This window comes from Nothobranchius furzeri, chromosome 7 (assembly GCF_043380555.1).
Source record: "Nothobranchius furzeri strain GRZ-AD chromosome 7, NfurGRZ-RIMD1, whole genome shotgun sequence".
NCBI classification, from domain to species: Eukaryota; Metazoa; Chordata; class Actinopteri; order Cyprinodontiformes; family Nothobranchiidae; genus Nothobranchius; species Nothobranchius furzeri.
The window spans coordinates 72,449,897-72,462,814 of NC_091747.1; the positions used below are offsets into that span (position 1 = coordinate 72,449,897).

The 12,918-nt window shown below is 44.2% G+C and overlaps 1 protein-coding gene across 2 annotated transcripts in view; it reads left to right on the forward strand.

The window, feature by feature from the left end:
- LOC129167233 (uncharacterized) overlaps positions 1-12,047 on the forward strand; it is a 37,579-nt gene extending 25,532 nt beyond the window's left edge. The window contains exons 5-7 of one of the 2 annotated variants that reach the window (XM_070553412.1): positions 9,304-9,413; positions 9,513-9,728; positions 9,803-12,047. In XM_070553412.1, the coding sequence (XP_070409513.1) occupies positions 10,769-11,332 (564 nt within the window). In that variant the 5' untranslated portion in view covers positions 9,304-9,413; positions 9,513-9,728; positions 9,803-10,768 and the 3' untranslated portion in view covers positions 11,333-12,047. Of the gene's footprint in view, positions 1-9,303; positions 9,414-9,512 lie in introns of both variants that reach the window. The other variant, XM_070553413.1, reaches the window with a different exon arrangement.
- The last annotated feature ends 871 nt before the right edge of the window (positions 12,048-12,918 follow it).

The window sequence follows — 12,918 nt, forward strand, 5'->3', positions numbered from 1 at the left end:
GAAAAATGGGACACGGACAGAAATATGGAAACGTTACAGGAATGATGTTTTCATGACATTAGTTAGCATCCTGGGGAAGCTTTGGAACGAACTGAGCTAATTTTTACTCTTGTAATGTTTGTACACCACTAAAGCTGACACACAACGACATTTAGCTCTAGACAGTGGTTTATTAAAGATGTTAAACAGCTGCAGATCCAGCTCTCACAGACTCAGACCTGCCAACCTGTACGCACTTTGCATAGCAAGTACGCAATTTGACATCTAATTACACTCATACAACTCACCCCTCTAAACTACGCCAAAATCTGCAGAGATATGAGTTCTGTAGCAAATGCACGCCTGTTACTCATGTCTGACAACACAACTCAGAAGTGTGGAGAAGAAGTTTAAGCCAATCAACTTAGAAAAGCAGAGAAAAACAATTCTGCCTTGCTCCCCCTCCTTGCTGCATCCTCTGGTTCCCACTCGCTGTGTGTGTGTGTGTGTGTGTGTGTGTGTGTGTGTGTGTGTGTGTGTGTGTGTGTGTGTGTGTGTGTGTGTGTGTGTGTGTGTGTGTGTGTGTGTGTGTGTGTGTCAGCGGCCCGGCCTAGTCGTCGCACCAGTGGGGGATGTTTTAGCACCCGCACTTTTTCTAATGAGGAGGCCACGCTTTATCGCAGTTTAGTTAATATGCTCTCAGTCACTGTGTTTGCCCTCTCCCCCTCCCTCTCCTGCTGCTAATCAAAACCTGCACATATATGCACTGATGTTACGTCAGAATTCTGGTCGGTTCCGTTGTCGAAACCCGTTTCTCCAACAGCTCCGCTGCGGGCAAGCAGCAAAAGCGCACGCACTCATTACAAGCTCGCTCCCGTGGTGTGCTCTGCTCACAACTACAGAACTGTGATCTGCGTGCATTAAAACATCCAGTTTATGCATATCAACTTTTGATACTGGATCACCTCCGAGATGGATTGTTGATTTGAATATTTGTTTGTTTGTTTTTTTAACGAGAACAAGAAATTTAATTATTACAAAAAGCAAAAGAGAACCATTAGAATTGGCTGACCCTTAAAATCTGCAACACATAAACTCTTCAGACCTTAACTAGATTTTTTTTAACTAATAGCAGAGTCCTTAAAACATAATTTATTGTTTGTGAAACCATTATGTGATTTGTTACAGTTGAAAAAATACACAAGTTTCATCTAACTACAACATTAGACCCTTCAAACCTGGACCAGATTATTCTACAATAACAGCAAAATCCATAAATGACAGTTGGTAAATACTGAAGCCTTTCGTTTCAGTGAAAAAGATTTTATTCATAAAGTGCTTTTCAAAGTGCTTTACAGATTTAAAATGACGCCAAATTCCCATAACAGTTAAGTTATTAGAGAAAGTCCAAAGAAGGCAACGTTCTTCAATTATGTATTGTGAGTTTGGATTATTATGTTAGCAACATGTTAATTCAGTACTACATGTTTATAAACAGTGGGCTGTGTTTATTTAAAGAGTTTATATGGGTCACCCATGAAATAAAACATTTTGTAAATAGAGCTGGTTAAAGATGCAGGAAGTGGAAAAATTAGTTGGAATTAACCTTTCCACATTAGAAACTACAAAGGGAACCATATCAGCTTTGTACAAAAGAAACAACAATAAATGAATAAAATAAAACAGGAAGAATAAATAAGTACATTTTTCGCTACAGAAAATTTTCAAATAAAAAAATTTGTGGCCATGCTTGTGAACATCTTAGTACCTCACCATGCATTTTGCTTAATCTGCAGTTACGATGTGGACATGAGCCACTAAGGAGCTGCAGGTGATGTATAAATTAGTCCTGGTGGTGTGTGCATGTGTGCTTTAAGCAAATTTAATATTACATTCTTGAAAATAGAACCACCTGTTGCAACATACAAATGAAATCATTATTAATAAATACATACTAAAACACTTATAAAATTTTTTGATCAATAGGTACCGAAATAAGTCAATGCAAGTAATTTGTGGCTATCCGCTTGTATATTGTACACATATTATATAAGGTAAGCAACTGCAACTTTTGAGTGTTACTGTTTAATATTAAAATACATGATACTTTAGACTATTCAAGATGTTTCCAGCCAGTGAATGGGGACATTGCAGCATGGAAAGCAACGGTGTTGCAAAAGTCTACAAAAAACGCTGCGCATGTGATACTCAAAACATTTTGACAAGGTTGGCAGGTCTGCAGACTGTAAACATTCAGTCACACAACCAACTCTTAGAGCAACAGCAACAGCATCATGAATACATTATAATAACCTCTTCAATGTTTTAGAAAATTTTCAGAGGTTTTCTTCTTTTGTGTTCTGATAATTTGGCATATCATAATAACTCCTAATGTGCATGTGCTGCCTTCACAAGTGAATTTCCTCACCGTTGGATCAATAAAGTCTATTCTATTCTATTTTTCTGATCAGAATGACTTTTTAAATCTCATAGTAGAAAATGGTTTGCATTTTGGAAAAAGTATCACATTGATGGTTTTCTTTTTAGTCATGTACATCACTTTGTGTCTATTGCCTTGCAATGTGCTCTATAAATAAAGTTTGTCACTTATTTACTACTATTTTTATATTGTACAGTAACATGTCTATCTATATGTGTCTAGATGCAGCCTAACAGCTGCTGGAGCTTCTGATGAAACATCCACACCAACACCACCTTGAAGCTCTTCTGATGAAGCATCCACGTGTTCCTACATTCAGAATAGGCAATGGGGGTGCCAAGGAGTCATCTTGCCTAGGGCACCAAACTGGGTTGTGCTGGACCTGCCAGAAAGTATATCCAGGACAGCATAGACGGTGGATGGTGGAAAACATCTCGTCATTACTTTGAAAAAGCGGAAATTCATTATTATTGAATCACCTACCAGCAAAGTGGTAGGTGAAAACAGTGGATGAAGTGTAGAAGTAACTGAGGATTCTGGGTTTGGGTTCCTGTTGTGTCGGGAAACTGGAGAGCTTAAGATGGAGGGTTTTCCATGGAGGAGCTCACCTCCTGAGTCAGGGCAGGTGGTCCAGCGGACGGTCGACACACAGCATCCTTCAGTATTTTGCGCTGGGCATTAGAGGTTGAGGTCTGGGGAGGAAAAGACTGTGGAGGTTGCTTCTTCTGGACTACAGGCTCCTACTGGATGTCATCAGATGGCTGAGAGAGAGGAGGAGGAGGCCTGGAGGTATAAGCTGGTTGTTTCTCAGTAAGTGGAGAAGCGGTTTGAAAGACTGAGGTCAGGTGAGGGGATAGAATCAACCACAAGGGCTCTCCTATGGCCATGTACCACAACCTCTGACCAAGATGAAAATTGGTCAGCTGGAAGTTGGTTTTTGTGTTGCAGAGGGATCTCAAACAACGGTGTCTTAAAGCAGATAGTTTTGCATGGATGTTTTATTTTCAAACTGACTGACAATGGTCTCAGACAATATAGAGATACGAGATCTCTACCCTAACCCTAACCAATGCTGATCTATTCCTATCCCTAAACTTAAATAAAACTTAATTCATACTATACCTCTAAAACCAACTGGTAAGCTTCTAATAAAAGTGAGGACCACAAAAATGTCCTCAGCTAGAAATGTCCTCACTCTGTTGGTTAGAACCTCATGGTGTTCCTCTTTAGGTAGTAAGTACAAGAACACACACACACACACACACACACACACACACACACACACACACACACACACACACACACACACACACACACACACACACACACAGCACAATGGTAAGAGCTGTTTCACCAAAATTGTCTCTTAAAAATCATTCAAACTGACAAGCTACATTTAAACTGCACATGTCTTTGTATAGTTCATAAAGAATGCTTAACTCTGAGAGGGTCATTTCTCTTCATTAACATTTGTAGCATGTAGATACAAAGAGACATAAAAAGACATACATGTACTTGCTGAACTTGCCATTTTCCCCCCCGGGGCAAAATCCTAGTCTAGGATAGTTAACCAGTAGACCAACAGAGAGCCACACCTCTAAGGCCTTTAGACTGGAATCAAAAATAAGAAAGCTCAAATCCCAGAAAACTTTAAATAAAAAAGCTTTTCATTTATCTTTGATGCCTCAGTGGATACAGCTTGTTACTCATAATTCTAGCAGGTTCAGAGACAAAGCCTTGTTTTGTTTAAGCCTAAAAAGGAAAGACCTGTGAAATGGTTTACATCCAGGTAACTGCACACATCCACACAAGCTGGAGCCCATCTCCAGCCCTTAATCAGAACTGTATCTCTGATTTAAGCTAACAAAATAAAACCTAGGGATGTAGATGCAGTGTTGAGGAAGTTACTCCAAAAAGTAACGTGTTACAGATTACTAGTTACTTTTCCTAACGTAATTTATTACACTACTTGGTTTCTCACTTCTGAAACTAACATATTTACACTATTTTCTGCATACTTTTGTACCCAATAACTAACCAGCAACGTTGTTTTCTTTAAACAATGACACCGAAGATCTCTTTTTGTTATCCTTCTTTAATAAAAGAGATGTAAAACAAGCACAAAACAAACAGAATTGATACATAAAAACTATTAAAAATGTAAACTTGTAAAAGGCTATGCTAACCTCAAGGTACACAGAATCAACATATTAACACTGTAAACCAAGTAGTAGTGCAAACTTGACCTTGTGCGAATTACAAATAAAAATTAGACTGGATAATGGAGTGAACTGTAAACGTGGATGTTTTCACCCCTTTGTGGCCCCTAAATTACATCCCAGCACCCTTAAAAATTGAGAATTAAAATGTTTTATTTTTACAATGCGTTTTAAAAGACACTAGTATAAGCATAATGTTCTTGGCTGAAACGTTTGAACAAAAAAAATGCAGCAAACCTCCCCTGTTTCAAAAGTGGTTTGATCCTACTCACCTTTCCCAGGGGCTCTGTGTGCTAATCCAACTGCTCGTCTCACCAAATCACCGTCATCAAACCAGACATGAAGAGGAGACAACAAATGTCTGTGAGTTTAGAGAGCTTTACATAGCTCCTCCGACCCTATTGTTTCCTCTCAGTCGATTCACTCGGTACAACAAAGGTACTATGGAACATCACTCCCTTGTGTGGCCTGGCTGAAGACATCTAATAATGCCTGTAAAGGCAAATGAGCGTGATATTGAGTGGAGGCACCGCCCTCCACTTATAGATGACAGCATCACCACCATTCTCCAGTTCTTACGCTCTTCACCTCTCTAGAACATGTCTTTATTTAGTTGTACTATTGAAAAGCTAGCTTAACTGCTTGCTGGGGTTTCTCTGCTGCCTTCTGGCTGGCATTTTGCCCACCAAGTGCTACCTTTTCGTGGCTTTTCAGGTGTTTTGCCTTTGTGTTTTACTTTTTGCTTCCTCCACCCTGCTCTGTGTCTCACCATGAGCACTGTCTCAGAGCTAGGTAAGCGAAAGCCTGCTTTGTGTCCTCAGGGCTGCGGGTTATCTCTCTAGAAGAAGGACCTGCATTAAGCCTGTCCTGCCTGCCTGGGAATTTTGCATGCTAGGAGAGTACGCTGGCTCACGAGTTCTGTCGCAGGTTCCACTGTTCTAGCTTGGGATGGCGGAGCCTGTGTGAAATTCCTCCAGTGCCTCCTGAGTGAAGCTATGGTTTTGCAGCAAGACTCCATGTTCTCCAAGGATGGCCTCGCAATCAAAGTCCCCGCTACTAGCTGGGCAGATCAAATGGAGGTGGCAGACGGACTAGCCTAGTTCAACCTGAAAGCTTGCCAGTTTCTCACCCCTGAGGAGGACGTGCTTGACATTTGTGTCGACAGTCACTACGTCCTGGACGACGTGGAAGCTTTCCCTGTGGTGGACAACACTACCACGGCTTCAATTCCCAACCTTTGGGAGGACGCGTTTTCTCTGCCACTCTGCAGACGAGCAGCGGAGAAGCTGGAAGTGAACTGGCTGCCTGCTCCTCCGCCGGCACAGAAGAGGTACCTCTTCGCTGTTTTTTTCCTCCCCACTGAACCAGCTGAGGTAAAGAACCTGCCACCACCTTACCCAGACTTTGTGACTGAGCTAACGTCATCCTGGGCTAAGCCACAGTCCACCCGCACCACAGTGCCGGGCTAAAGACGGTTTGTGGATCTTGATGGTGCAAAGAAGCTGGGTCTGGTGAGCCTGCCCCCTACAGAACCCTTCCTGGCTGCTTACTGCGACAGGGCTGCCTACTTGGACGATCCTGTCTCCCCAATGGTCCATTTTGGGCAGTCTCTCGATGCTATTCAGGCTAGGTTTGAGACACAGAAGAAGCAGACGGAAGTGCTACACTCTATCATACCCAGGCATAAGGCAAGACCAGAAGCTCCTGGTACCAACTGACGTGCAGTACTCTCGCCTTCTCCACCACTGGTCAGCCCTAGCCATTACCTTCCAGCCAGTCTCCCTGGAGTAAGGGCCCTCCTCCCTGCACAGGTTCACAGACATGCTACGTAAGCCGTAAAAAGAAGCCTCAATTGTCCTGATGCCAGGACCAGCTCTGTGCAGACCTTGGACTCTGTTCAATCTGATGTGGCTACTCACAATTGTTGCATTTTTCAAAATTGAAATGTGGGTGGAAAAGGACTCTGAGGCAGAGTTGACGATCACCATATTTTTACGGCCATAGGGCGCACAGTGTTATCAAATCAAATCAAAGATACTTTATTAATCCCAGAGGGAAATTAGAGTTTCAGTACACACAATTCAGAGAACAGACATACATGGGCAAGATACATGACAAGAACTGGTGACTGTGGTCATTCGCAACCCTGAGTCGCGCTGCCTTAATAGAGATGAGGACTGGTTCAGGTGGTAAAAGAAATACTGAAAATTAGCTTGTTAATGCTTTTACAACTGTTTTTGCAGTAATTGAAGGCAGGGAAATAGCTTCAGGAAAACATGTAGCGCAACACATAATTGTTAATAAAAACCTATTTCCCATCTTGGTACAAGGAAGGGATCCACACAGTCAGCAACCAATGTGTCAAAAGGGGTTTCTGTCACCGGTAAGGCGTGCAAAGTTGCTGGTGGAGGTGACTGGTTGGGCTTACTCATCAGCTGGCACGTGGGTCATTCTTTACAAAACAGTACCATATCTTTCTTTACGCCAGGCCAAAAGAAATGGTTCATGACAACCGATACATTTTGTTTATCGCTAGATGTCCTGACCATTGGCTGTCATGAGCCATGTCTAAAATTATTTTTCTAAATCGTTTGGGTAAGAAAATCTGTACAACTTTTTCCAAGGGAGCACGTTTAGCTTTACATTAATACTTTGATTTCTAAGTAATGTCCAGCATTTCTTTTTACAAAAGTATTAACCTTTGCAACACACTTGTATAGTCGTATCTGAGTTCTGTTCCTTTACAAAGTTGTTCATGTGAGGGAGTAAATAGGTATTCTGGTCTCCATTCTCTGCCATGTCTGCTTCATCTGAAACGTGAGAACTAAAATGACAGGATTCAGAGACTTTTTCGTCCTCATATCCATCAAACAGTTTATGCACATCCATAGCAGTATCAACCTCTTTGTGAGCTTGTGACAGAGTAAGAGCACAGGAGGGAAAAGTGCCCGGGGAGAATCACACAGGGCATATCGGCCTTTGTGGGATCTGTAACTACCTGCAGGTCAGAAGTTACCGTGCCTCCTGCAACATTGTTTCCCAAAAGTACAGCTACACCAGAAATGTGGAGTGTGGGACATACAGCCATCTCAAATTCACCACTAATCAAGTCACATGTAATGTTAACTTTATGTAAAGGGCGTGAACTATTTTCTGAGCCAATATCTTTCAGTAACATATACGCCAGTAAAACTAGACTCACAAAATGGTAGAGTGCTTTTATGAATGAGTCTGTGAAGCACCAGTATCCCAAAGTATCTTCATAGGAACCGGGACTGGGTGACCAACTGGAACATGTAGAGTTTGTTCAAACACAAAAGGGCTAAAAACAATTTCCAACCTGATATTTGTCCTCATTTTGCTGTACATGTTTCTTTGCAATAGGGCTGTAGCGAAGCCTCGACGAAGTCGACGGCTCGATTCTAAAAATTTGTCGACGTCAGATCCGGAAGTCGACGCACCGCGCCCACTTGTTGCATCCCCAGGAGTTTGTAAATAGAGGAGGAATCTGCCTGTTTTTCCTGTAGTTCGCCCTCTTCTCCGCCTTCACTAACATCTCCGCCAAATACCGAAGACCCGGAACAACGTCCGTCCACTACTAGATTATTTTCCTGTTTTGCCCCTTCGTCTCCCGGCAACGGACAACAACTTCCGGGGTCAGACGCGCTGCTTCGTGTCTATCGCAGATGTAGAAAATCACCGGGAGCGTTTCTCCCTTCATTAAGGAGCTTCTTTCAGACATGAGGAGAGCTGTTTTGGTGGTAGCAGTCTCTCCTCCGTGCTGGTCTGTTTGCTGCCGGGTGTTTTTGGTTTATTTAAACTTGGTAACTTGAACTTAATGTTGGTAAAGCTACTGTTAGCATCTTCGCTAACAGCTTCTTGCGTTGGGATAAGCTGTTACGTTTTGGTTTAGAGTTAATCTTTTTTGTGGTGTAGATCTCCCTTTTTATTACATTTAGAGTGTTGTGGGTTTTCGGTTTAGTTTAAAATATCACCTTGAGTTTGGTTTAACCCGTAAGACCACTCGCCTCACGCACATAAGTGACCAAAACAAAGCAGCATGGAGACACTCCATCTTCTACCACCTCTCAGGCAGCAGCCTGCACTCCCAAGTTCTACACGTCACCAGAAAACCAACACAATAAACGCAGTGTTATACAAAATGGAAGGCCTGTAGTGTTTATTATCTTACAGTAAGAATTTATCAATTTTTTTGAGGAATTTATTTGAGATTTTCTGGTTTTTGTTAATTGTGCAATAGAAAAATAATCATTAGATTAATTTTCTAAATAGTCATTAGAATAGTCGACTATTCGATAAAATAATCGTCAGAATAATCGTTTTAAAAATAATCGTTTACCCCCAGCCCTACTTTGCAACCTGGAATTGGTGAACCACTAGTTTTTCCAGGGAAGTATGCCTCGTCTACCTTTGGCTGTTTTCTCCACTGACTCTATGGGGAAGTGAAAATGTCACTCATCTGTCTTGTCTCCCCAGTTTCTGTTCAGTTCTGTGTCCATGTTCATTGCTCCCTCCTGCCTCTTGATACCCCCAATCACTCAAGGTCCTAGCTCCCCTGTATATCTTGTGGGTTCATTGTTTCATTGTGTCGGGATCTGGGGTGAGTCAGCACCATTCTGCTAATCATGCCCCAAATCTCTGCAGGTGGGCGGTTCCGGAGAGCGGCCATCTGCAGGGTATTCCTAATCTACCGGTCCAGCGTATATAAGGAGCTGAGAGATCACTTCACCTCGCCAGATGATTACTCACCTTGGGTAGCTCTCGCCAGCTAGAGTTAAAACTAAAGTCTTAGTCCCTGTTTTTGTGCTCACGTGTTATTGTTGTTTAGACTTACTTCGCCTTATCCTCACCAGGATCCCTTGCCTCAGACCACCTCTGCAACAACCTGGACAACACATTCGAGCCTGATCTCCCTCCACGCCTGGACCGGCCCACTCTCCCACCGCTCACCTCATTTGGATTTCGGATACCTCAGACGCTTCCCTTTCCTCTTGGATTTCGGATACCTCAGACGCTGCTCACCCCAGTCCTGCCTGTTACCCCCAAGCCCCAGGCTTTGTCAACCCACAGTAAGAACCACAAAGACTGAATCTTGAGTTCTGTTTCTCTCTGCCAAACCCCTCACCAGAGTCTATCTCTACAGACCCTGACCGGAGCTGTGCTCAGCATCACCGCCATGTCTGGCGGTGCACCCTCAGTTACCCTTTTAAATAAACTTTTGTTTTTTCCTCCTTGCCTACGTCTCCTCGCTTGATTTTGTATGTCTTGGGTCAGGAAACTCCCCACAGTCATGGCACATTGTCCTTGTGCTTTATGCATTAAAAGCCTTCAAACGTCTTCATCTGCCTGCTTCTGTTACTCACCTGCATTTGGATCCTCACCTCAGCCAGCATACCTGACCTGACAGAAAACTCATGAGCTAAAAATGCAGCAGAGGACTAAGTGGTTACTTTCTGTTAATTGAGATATAACACAATATGAAAACTCGCCCATCAGTCAATGATGACTGCAGACCAGTTGCCCTGACATCCCACATCATGAAAGTCCTGGAGAGACTCCTGTTGGTCCAGCTGAATAAGCAAACTAAAACATATCAGGACCAGCTGCAGTTTGCTTATCGCCATGAAGCTGGAGTTGAAAATGCCATCATTCAGCTGCTTCAACCAATCCACTGTCATCTGGTTAAAGCAGGCAGCCATGTGAGGGTCATGTTCTTTGATTTCTCCAGTGCATTTAACACAATCCAGCCTGATGTACTTTGCCAGAAACTCCAGAGACACAGGTGAGGGCCTGAACTATCGCCTGGATTAAAGACTACCTGACAAATAGACCACAGTTTGTGAGGCTGAAGAACTGCACATCAAACCAGGCGATCAGTAACATTGGAGCACCACAGGGGACTGTACTCTCACCATTTCTTTTCACCCTGTACACCTCAGACTTCCAGTACAAATCAGAGACCTGTCATCTACAGAAATACTCAGATGACTCTGCAGTTGTCGGGTGTATCCGAGATGGACAGGAAGCTGAGTACAGCGAGCTGGTGGAGCGCTTTGTGGCATGGTGTGGAAACAATCATCTGACCTTGAATGTGAACAAAACAAAGGAGATGATTTTAGACTTCAGAAGAAACAGGGTGGAGTCAAACACTGTTTTCATCATGGGAGAAGAAGTGGAGGTGGTTGAGGAATACAGACACCTTGGAGTTCACCTGGACAACAGACTGGACTGGAGAAAGAACAACAAAGCTGCTTACAAGAAGGGATACAGCAGACTGCACTTTTTGAGGACGCTTAGGTCCTTCAATGTCTGTAGCAAGATGCTGCAGATCTTCTACAAGTCTGTTGATGAGAGTGTAATCTCTTCAGCCATCGTCTGTTGGGGTAGTAGCATCAGAAGCAGGGACCTGAAAAGGCTCAACAGCCTAATAAAAAAGGCTGATTCTGTTCTGGGGATGACTGTGGAACCGCTGGAGGAGATAATGCAAAGAAGGATTCTCCAGAGAATCAAGAAAATTATGGACAACCCTGAGCATTCTCTTCACAAGACTGTCCGACAACGGAAGAGTGTCTTCAGTCAGAGGCTTCTTCAGTTTCGCTGCAACACTGACCGCTACTGGAGATCCTTCCTGCCAACAGCCATTGTAATATACAACAACTCTTTGATGACTTGATTATTATTATTATTCTGAGCTACTACAGCAATCAATTTCCCTCTGGGGTTACTAAAGTATTTTTGAATTTGAATTTGAATTGACACCTGTGCACACTGCACAAACAACATTCCTGACAACTACATTCACACACTGTGGTCCTGTCCACCTGTCCAGGAATTTTGGGGTAGAGTATGTGAAGACCTGTCAAAGTGTCTGAAATGTCATATCCCAACTGCCCCCTCACTTTGTTTACTGGGAAACCTGGACGATGTCCCAATTGAAACATCTTTGGCTCACGTGGTTCTGATTGCCATATGCATCGCTAAGAAAACTATCCTCATGAATTGGAAAAATAGAGATACTCTTTGCGTTAACCAGTATAGAAATCTTTTGTTAGATCATATTACACTTGATATAGCCTCTGCTTCCACTTCAAATCAATCTCTCTGGGCTCCTTTGATCGGTTCCATCACATAGCGATGATGGGGGACCATTGATATTGCCCTGCAGGATGATGTGGGTGAGGGTGTGGAGGGTCTGAGTTTGGAGTATCTGGATGTTCCCTGGAGGTGGGTTCACTGGGGATGTCTGGGACTGGGGGGCCGCTGCCCCCCTCTGGAGGTGCGTGGGTTGCCTCGGGGGGTGGACTACTGGCGGTTGTGAGTGGGGCCCCTTGGAGGTCTTGGCAGTGGTCATGGGTCACTGCCCAGCTGCTGCATTGCCCCTGAACGGGTCTGGGTGGGGGCCTGGTGGCTCGGTGTGTGGGGGTGGCCAGCCCCGTGTGGGGATCTGGGCAGGGCTTTGGGGGTCGGGTCCTGACATGTATGCTGCCGGGGAGAAGGCAGGAACATGCAGCAGTGTCTGACTCTGGTTCAGGGGCCTCAGGTAGACCTTGGCTCCTCTGCTGTCCCATCAGAGGGGAAGGGAGGTCCAGGAGGAGGACTCCACCTTACCTGGATGCCCTATGTCTTTTATAATCTGGAAGTTGTGCAGATAAAGGGATAGGCGTAGATATTCTGCTGGGGTGGGGCTGGGTTGGTGCCCTGGGACTCCCTGAGGCTCTGTGATGCTGCTGCTTTGGGCCCTGGCAGGATGGGCTAGGGTCTCCATGCTCTGGGTGGCATTTTGACAACAGAGTTGCCTATTGGGGCCAGTGGGGGAGCTGGCTCCCTGGAGGGCTAAGCCAAGCCAGCCATTCCTCCCCATCCCCACATATTTCTCTCCTCCTGCTCCCTCACATCATCACACAAACATGCACATAGGACCTTGGGGGGTGGGCAAGTCAGGGAGTGCGGGTATGGACCCCATTTCGGCATTCCTGTGGCAACCTGCCCCCCCAATTTTATTTGCACCTTAAACACTTCCATCAAGGACATTCCACGTAAACACACACTTAGGGCCTTGGGAGTGAGCACATTCAACGGCATTTGGTAGGGGGATTTCTCAGCCTCATCCCAAGTGCCGGTGCCCACTTCCAATTTTAAACTGCACTTAGACACTGAGGGCTGTGGGTGCAAGTGGTGTGGTGTGGTGGCATCAGCTGGCATAGGCCAGATGATGACCGCACTGCCCGCTCACCACAGCCATGGAATACACCTCATCAA